At 58.5% G+C, this 7,505-nt stretch overlaps 1 protein-coding gene across 3 annotated transcripts; it reads right to left on the bottom strand.

Annotated features, from left to right (window-relative positions):
* Positions 1-1,463: 1,463 nt before the first annotated feature.
* GRINA (glutamate ionotropic receptor NMDA type subunit associated protein 1) lies at positions 1,464-6,111 on the bottom strand. Of its 3 annotated transcripts, XM_060242899.1 has the most exons (8): positions 5,877-6,111; positions 5,741-5,828; positions 5,410-5,469; positions 5,147-5,259; positions 3,626-3,826; positions 3,396-3,524; positions 1,824-1,967; positions 1,464-1,616 (listed from the first exon to the last, which is right to left on the bottom strand). In XM_060242899.1, the coding sequence occupies exons 1-8, from the start codon at positions 6,078-6,080 to the stop codon at positions 1,467-1,469; spliced, it is 1,089 nt and encodes a 362-aa protein (XP_060098882.1). In that variant the 5' UTR covers positions 6,081-6,111; the 3' UTR covers positions 1,464-1,466. The 3 variants fall into 3 exon arrangements, with proteins under 3 accessions (XP_060098882.1, XP_060098881.1, XP_060098883.1); XM_060242898.1 differs by having other exon boundaries at positions 5,741-6,111; XM_060242900.1 differs by lacking the exon at positions 5,410-5,469 and having other exon boundaries at positions 5,741-6,111.
* Between the last annotated feature and the right edge of the window lie 1,394 nt (positions 6,112-7,505).

Raw genomic sequence — 7,505 nt, 5'->3', positions numbered from 1 at the left:
ATGCTGTAAGCTGCCTGAGTGAATGGCTTTGTGATCAGCCTTGAATCTGAGTCACAAAAGTGTGCTACAAACGGAATAAATACATAAAGTAAATGCATTTTCTATATAGAGAAAAGATGGCTGTGAGATTTACAAAATTATACATGAGACGGAAAGGGTGGACTAAAATCTTTTTTCCCATCTCCTGAAAAGTAGTCTTTTCAGGAGATGGAAAAAAAGATTTCAGTATAAGACTCCAGCGGAAGCTGTCCTGCACCAAGGAAAGAGACACTGCAAGAAAGGCCAGATCCCTGCAGGCAGCTGGAAGAGGCCTCCTGCCTGACACTGAATCACTCACACACACACACACACACACCAAGCTCCCTCTTGTCTGCTCTCCAGGGTCGCAGGGCAAGAAGCCTGAAGCTTCTGGGGACTGAACCTGGCATACAAAGGGAAACCAAAGCTCTTCCACTGAGCCCCCTCCCCACCCCAGACTGCAGGCGCCTGTGCTTCAAAGGGTCCCAGAAACCCCGCCCCAAAAGAAAGACCCCTCCCCTGCACCAGCAGCCCCCCCATGCAGAGCCTGTCCAGCTGGCCATGCACATGCCCCAGTGCCCCCCGAAAGAGGAGACAGACAAGGGCCAGCTTCCGGTACAGCCTCACTTTTATTTGGACGTCCTCTAGATACAGGGGAGTGCAGAGGCCCAGGGGGCAACGCTGTGGCTGCCCAGCATGCTGCAGCCCAAAGCCCCCCGGAAGCCAGCCGCTTGGGGGAAGGAGGGAGGGGTGCAGGGCATCTAGCTGGCAGCAAGGAACTCCCCCTCCCTGGCTACAGCACTTTGCCTCGCTATACGAAAGACCTACAGGTAGGAAGGAGGCCCCAGTGAGGAGGCCCTCCCCTGTCCTGGTGCAGCTGCCCCACCACTAGAAGAGGGGGGAGAGGAATCTGGGATGAGGGAGCCCAGACAGCCCTCCAAGCGGCTGGGGAAGAAGCCCAGGGGGGTGAAAGGCAAAGCAGACTGGGGCCGCCTCCTCCCCATACTGGGGTCTGGAAGTAGGAAAGAGCTCATTCGCAGCCAAAAGGAAAGGTCTTTGTCGAGTGCAAGAGGAGAGGAGCCCCAAAAGAGCCCCAGTACAGACTGGGGAGGGGGGCATGCGTGGACAAGGACACTCCCCCACATTAAATAAATATCTCCAGACAAAAAAAGGGGGGATGCTGAGAAGAGCAGCATATCCAGGTGTCCCCCACCCCCAGACACCCTCCAGTCCCGCGAGACGGTGCTCTGCTCCGCTCCACTCCAGGCCTTCCTCAGGGGCAGGCAGGAGAAAAGCCACTTGGCCCCCTCTGCTCCCGAGCCCCATCACGCGCCTGGCCCAGGAAACACCACGGCCGGGGGGGGGGGGGGGGAGAGGGAGGAACACAAACACAGGCCGGGAGGAGGAGGGGGGGAGGAGGAGACGGGGCTGGTGGGGGAGGAGCTCTTCTACTCCTTGGCGCGCCCAATGATGGCCAAGATGTACAGGAAGATGTTGATAATGTCTGTGTAGAGGTTGAGGGCTGCAAAGATGTACTCCTCCGGGCTGATGGCCAGCTGCTTGTTCCCCAGGATCATCTGGGTGTCCACCGCCAGGAACTGCCGGGAAAGGGGAGTCTGTTGGCACAAGAGGCCGCGGGGGAGGGCAAAGGGTAGTGGCCACCCCTCCCACACAGACGATGCAGCTGGCCCAGGACCCCTCCCGTGCCCCCCCCAGCTGCAGCTCCAGCAAGGCCAGCCTGCAGCGGCCACAGCCGGACCTCAGCCCAGGCCAGCCAGGAGACCCACTGCAGGGCCCGCCCTTACGCAGGTGAAGAGGAGGGCCCCAAGGGAGGCATAGACGATCTCCAGGATGCGGTTCCGGATGAAGATGCACAGGATGGCAAAGATCAGCAGCACCATCAGGCACACCATCAGCACCCCCCGGCAGGAGGTGAAGTCATACTTGGTCTGAAAGGAGGAGGAGAAGCACCCAAGGGGGGCCCATCAGGGAGGGCAGCCCCCTCCCTCCCCAGATGCCTGAGGAAGAAAGGGGGCAGGAAAACACTTTTGGCTCAGCAATGTCCCCCAGGCTAGGCTGGACGTGCACCTGCCTCTTTGCAAGAGTGGGCTCTCCTCCAAGAGGCAGACTGCAAAAGGAGAGGAGAGGAGCTGCCCCCCCCCCCCGCACAGCCGGAACTCCCCACAGCAGGTTTGGGCTTTGCTCAGAAACGGGGGTCCTCAAAAGACCCTGGCTGCTGCTGCAGGAGAGGGAAGTGGAAACTGGGCCTCAGGAAAGAGCGCACCCGGCCCAGAACCACGGGCAAGAGCTTCCGTTGCACAGGACTGCTTTATGTTTGGCATAGTCATGGAATTTAAGAGTATATTTTGTTTTCTGTAAGAAACCCCACTCTGTGAGAGCAGGGGCTGCAAACTGTGAAGCTCTCTAATGCCGCAGCAGGTGGTCCTCCGGCAAGGGGGGGGCGGGGCAAGGGGGGAGTTGCAATGAGTTTTGCAGTAAGCACAACGAAGTGCAGCCACAACAAGCCTCGCAGCACTGAAACGGCAAGTCTGTCCTTCAGACACCAGCCATCTCTGCAGCCCGGGGTGAAGGTGGGGGTGGGGGGTCTGCCCGTCGTCTGCCTGACACTGCCTCTTGCCAGAGGTTTTTAGACTGCGGGGGCGGTCGGGTGGGACTTCTATGGGCCGCGGGAGAGATGTCGAAGGCTGTTGCTTGGGCAGCAGCTGCTTCTGCAGCACAAGGATCGTCACTGGGTGATGGAAGGTCAGCTGGGGAAGCCATATTGTAGCTGGCTCCGCCTCCTCTGTCGGAATTCCAAAGGAGCCCCCCCCCTCCCCCAGTTGACAGTCCACAGGGGAAGGAGCCTTCTCCAAAGCCGTAGCTTTTATGCAAAAGTTCCCAGGTACACATTTTGAATGAATAAGAAACTTGTCCTCAGGAGTTTGAGGTGGGCAGCCGTGTTGCTCTGCAAGAGATCAGCCAGTCTCCAGGAGCATCTCAGAGGAGCACCAACCACAGCGTCCAGGTAGACGAGCTGTCGAGAGCCCGGGCGCCCTGTGCACACGGCTGAGTGCTTGCCCCCCAAGCACCAAGAAGACGGAGGGCTTCTGGAGTTCTAGCCCTGCTGGTGGACCTCCTGATGGCCTCTGGGTTTTGGCCACTGTGTGACTGGATGGGCAGTGGCCTGACCCAACATGGCTGCTCTTATGTCTGGGGCAGCGATGCTCTGGCTTCTTGGTGCTTGGACTGGACGGGCATTGGCCTGACCCAACATGGCTTCCCTTATGTTCTTCTGCTCCTCCTAAGTGGGGGGAGGGGGCAGCAGCCCCAGGCCTCCCGAGACCACTGGGCACTGAGGAGGGGGAGCACGCACCCACCTGCAGGGAGAACAGGACGACTGTGAAGCAGACGACTGCCGTGATGCCCACTGCCATGATGACGGCATCTGTGTTGTAGAAGCTGGCGATCATGCCCACCATGTAGGAGAGGCACAGGGTCAAGATGGACTGTGGGCGAGAGGAAGCGTGAGAAGCAGGAACCGGGCAGCACTCCAAGCCCTCCCCCGCAGCCCCCCCCACAGGCCCTGCATGGCGGGAAGGGCCCGTACCAGGGCAACCAAGTTCCAGGGGTGCTTCCGCCGGAACTCCCCACAGCAGCTGAGAACAATGAGGGAAATGAAGAAGACGGCATAGGAGACGTAGTAAGTCCAGACGTTCCTCCGCACAAAGCCCTTCACGCCCTTCACGAAGGTGAAAACAGCCACAAAGGCAAAGGTGACGGACAACTGGAGGGTCAGCACCAGGAACACCTGCGGGAAGAAGAGACATGGCCTTTATATCCTGCCCTCACTCCGAATCTCAGAGTGGCTCACAATCTCCTTCCCCCACAACACCCTGTGAGGTGGATGGGGCTGAGAGAGCTCTGACAGAAGCGGCCCTTTCAAGGACAACTCCTTTTGATAGCTATGGCTGACCCAAGGCCATTCCAGCAGGTGCAAGTGGAGGAGTGGGGGATCAAACCTGGTTCTCCCAGATAAGAGTCTGCGCAGAGCAATACGGTGCAGCCGCCGCCTGGAGGACAACCACCAGGAGCAATGCTGAGAGGGCCTGGGAGCCCTCTACTGCAGGGATGGCCAACGGCAGTTCTCCAGATGTTCCTGCCTACATCTCCCATCAGCCCCAGCCATTGGCCATGCTGGCTGGGGCTGCTGGGAGTTGTAGGCAAAAAAAGCATCTGGAGAGCTACCGTTGGCCACCTCTGCTTAGTGCAAAGGGCTGGTGGGGGCATCCACAGGAGAAGTGCTGCAGAACCCTTTGTGCCCTCGCCTCCCCAGCTGCTTTGTGTCCCCCGCCAAAGGCAGCCCCCAGCCCCCCTAAGCAGCACCAGCAAGTCTCTTGCCCCCCCCCCCCCGAAATGGAAGATGCTGCAAAGTGAGCTTGTGGGGCCACATCTTGGGACCACAACCTTCGCTTCTACGATTCAGTGATGCCCCGCCTATCTCCCCCCAGGGGGGCCCCAAAACAACAGACCTCCGTCTCCCGTCAACAGCCCTGCAAGGGAGGCCAGCCTGAAAGAGTGTGACTGGCCCAAGGTCACCCAGCCAGTTGCACCTGGGCCTCCTCGGCCCCACACGGGCTCAGAAGCCGTGGCTCCTTCGTGGGACATGACTGGTTGCTGCAAGGCACCACAACAGCCTGGGTGACTTTAAAAGGGGCTTGACTGATCCCAGGAGAATTTGGCCAGTGGCTCAGAGGCCGCCTGTGTGGCTTTGGGTCCCTGTCCGCGGGCCTCCGCTCAGGGAAACAGCCGGCTGGACTAGAGGGCCCTTTGGCCTGGCCCAGCAGGCCTCTCATCTTAGAACCACAGAACCCTTGAGTGGGAAGCGACCTCCAGGGTCATCTAGTCCAACCCCCTGCACAAGGCAGAAAACTCACAAACCCCTCCCCCTCATTGCAGTCAGGTGGCCATCCAGCTTCTGTTGAAAAACCTCCAAGGAAGGAGAGCCCACCACCATCTCCCAAGGAGGGAGCCTGTTCCACTGAGGAAGCGCTCTCACAGGCTGGAAGTTCTTCCTAGTGTTGAGCCTCATGTTCTCCTGCCCGGCCCCCCTCCCCCCCCCACCGCTCACCTTGCGGATGAAGGCCTGGCGGATGTTCTTGTCGTCCCAGTTGGTGGTGGGGAAGTCCTGGTTGTCGTAGTAGGAGGGAGGCCCGTCCTCATGGTAGTTGCTGTGCAGGGGGGCTAGGAGAAGCAGCAGCAGCAGCTGAGTCAGTGCATGCCCTCCCCCCGCCTCCTCTTGCGAGCTCTTGTGGGCCTAGGGAGTTCAGCCGGCCTCCGACTCTGCCAGGCTCTGTACCCCCTGGCACCCACAGTGGAAGGGGAGGCGCTCACCAATCCTGCAGGCCACGCCGCCTGATCTCCAGATCACATAGACAGGGGGCCTGGTTCCACCTTGGGGGGGGGGCACAATGCAGCAAGAGAAGAAAGGAGACTGAGGGGGGACCCGGGGGGCTGCTTTGAGGGCCATCCGTCCCACAAGCCACCCCATCCTAGACTCTGTAGGAGCAGCCCAGTTAATGCTCCGTGATGTGGCCAGGCCACAGAAAGTGAGCTTGGGGTGGGGCAAGCAAGTCAGAAGCAATTTTGCATGGCCCCCCACTTCCAGCAATTTTGCATGGCTTACCCCCCTTTCCCTGCCCCCCCCCAGCAGTCAGATACTTACAGTCTTGATCCTCTGGGGCAATGGGTTGGGCATACGGTCCCTGCGGGTAGGGTCCTTGGGGGTACGGCCCCTGCGGGTAGGGTCCTTGTGGGTACGGCCCCTGAGTCGGGTACGGCCCCTGTGGGTAGGGTCCTTGCGGGTACGGCCCCTGAGTTGGGTATGGGCCCTGCGGGTAGGGCCCTGTGGGAGGGTAGCCAGGCTGGCCATAGGCTGTGGGCTGGAACGGCTGCGGGTACGGAGCAGTCGGGTACGGAGGCTGGACGTAGCCTGGTGGGACGGGGGGCGGCTGCTGCCCGGGAAAAGGCTCTCCCGACACCAGGAAGCTCTTCTCGTGCGACATGACTCTGGAGCTCACAAGTCAGCCACCACCGCAAAGCTGCAGAGAGAGGAGAGGAGAGGAGCTGTGAGACACCACCCCTGCAATCCCAGCAGTGCCCCCAGCAGACCTTCCTCAGGGAGAACTGCTCCCTTGCAGGCCAGCTGGAAACCCCGTTCCAGGCCTGGGGGAGGTGCAGACATGCCCTTCTGCCAGGCAGTTCCACTTGCCTTCTCACCAGTCTCCTCAACTGCTGCCCACCCAATCAGAGGGACAGAAGCGATCCTGGGAAATGTCGGCCTGGTTACTACTCCTACACAGGCTTCCCTGGAGCCTGCAGGCCGCACTAAGCCGAGGATCATCACAGCAGGTCAAGTCAAACCCAAAGGCCAGCTGCTCAGTTGGGGTGCTGGGATCACCAAGTGGGTAAGCAGTGGCAAGAACATAAGAACATAAGAGAAGCCATGTTGGATCAGGCCAACGGCCCATCAAGTCCAGCACTCTGTGTCACACAGTGGCAAAAATTTTTATATACACACATACACTGTGGCTAATAGCCACTAATGGACCTGTGCTCCATATTTTTATCTAAACCCCTCTTGAAGGTGGCTATACTTGTGGCCGCCACCACCTCCTGTGGCAGTGAATTCCACATGTTAATCACCCTTTGGGTGAAGAAGTACTTCCTTTTATCCGTTTTAACCTTTCTGCTCAGCAATTTCATCGAATGCCCACGAGTTCTTGTATTGTGAGAAAGGGAGAAAAGTACTTCTTTCTCTACCCTCTCCATCCCATGCATAAACTTGTCAACCTCTATCATGTCACCCCGCAGTCGACGTTTCTCCAAGCTAAAGAGTCCCAAGCGTTTCAACCTTTCTTCATAGGGAAAGTGCTCCAGCCCTTTAATCATTCTAGTTGCCCTTCTCTGGACTTTCTCCAATGCTATAATATCCTTTTTGAGGTGCGGCGACCAGAACTGCACACAGTACTCCAAATGAGACTGCACCATCGATTTATACAGGGGCAAGCCATGCCACGGAGAGAGACCACGAAACCGCAGTGCCCCAGCAACTCCCACTGAAGGAAATGAAACTCTGCCCAAGCAGATGAGAGGACAGCCATGCCCAGGGCTTTCTGAGCACAGGTCTTGGGTAGCTAAGACTGCAATGGAGTCTGAAGCATCTGTACTCAAAAGTAAACCCCACTGAGTTTAGTTTCGAGGGGCAGCTGTGTTGGTCTGAAAGGGGAGAACAAACCTTGAGTCCAGTTAGGCCCTTTAAGCACAACGAAGTTTCATTCTGGGTAGAAGTTCTCTTGTGCACGCCCTGGAAGGCTTACACCTTGCACAAGACATCGTTGGTCTTAAAGGTGTCCCTGGGCTCAAGCGCTGCTCTCCCCCGGAGTTGCTCCTCAGCTAGTGCAGACTCTACACGCTCACAGTTTTAAATG

The sequence above is a fragment of the Heteronotia binoei genome, chromosome 7 (genome assembly GCF_032191835.1).
Source record: "Heteronotia binoei isolate CCM8104 ecotype False Entrance Well chromosome 7, APGP_CSIRO_Hbin_v1, whole genome shotgun sequence".
Classification (NCBI taxonomy): domain Eukaryota; kingdom Metazoa; phylum Chordata; class Lepidosauria; order Squamata; family Gekkonidae; genus Heteronotia; species Heteronotia binoei.
This window is presented reverse-complemented; position numbering and strand designations above follow the sequence as displayed.

Coding starts and splice junctions, on each gene's coding strand:
- GRINA (XM_060242898.1), bottom strand. CDS start 6,080: ATGTCGCACGAGAAGAGCTTCCTGGTGTCGGGAGAGCCTTTTCCCGGG. Junction 3,525..3,625: donor CCTGGAACTTGGTTGCCCTG/GTACGGGCCCTT, acceptor TCTCGCCCACAG/TCCATCTTGACCCTGTGCCT. Junction 1,968..3,395: donor TCGTCCTGTTCTCCCTGCAG/GTGGGTGCGTGC, acceptor TCCTCCTTTCAG/ACCAAGTATGACTTCACCTC.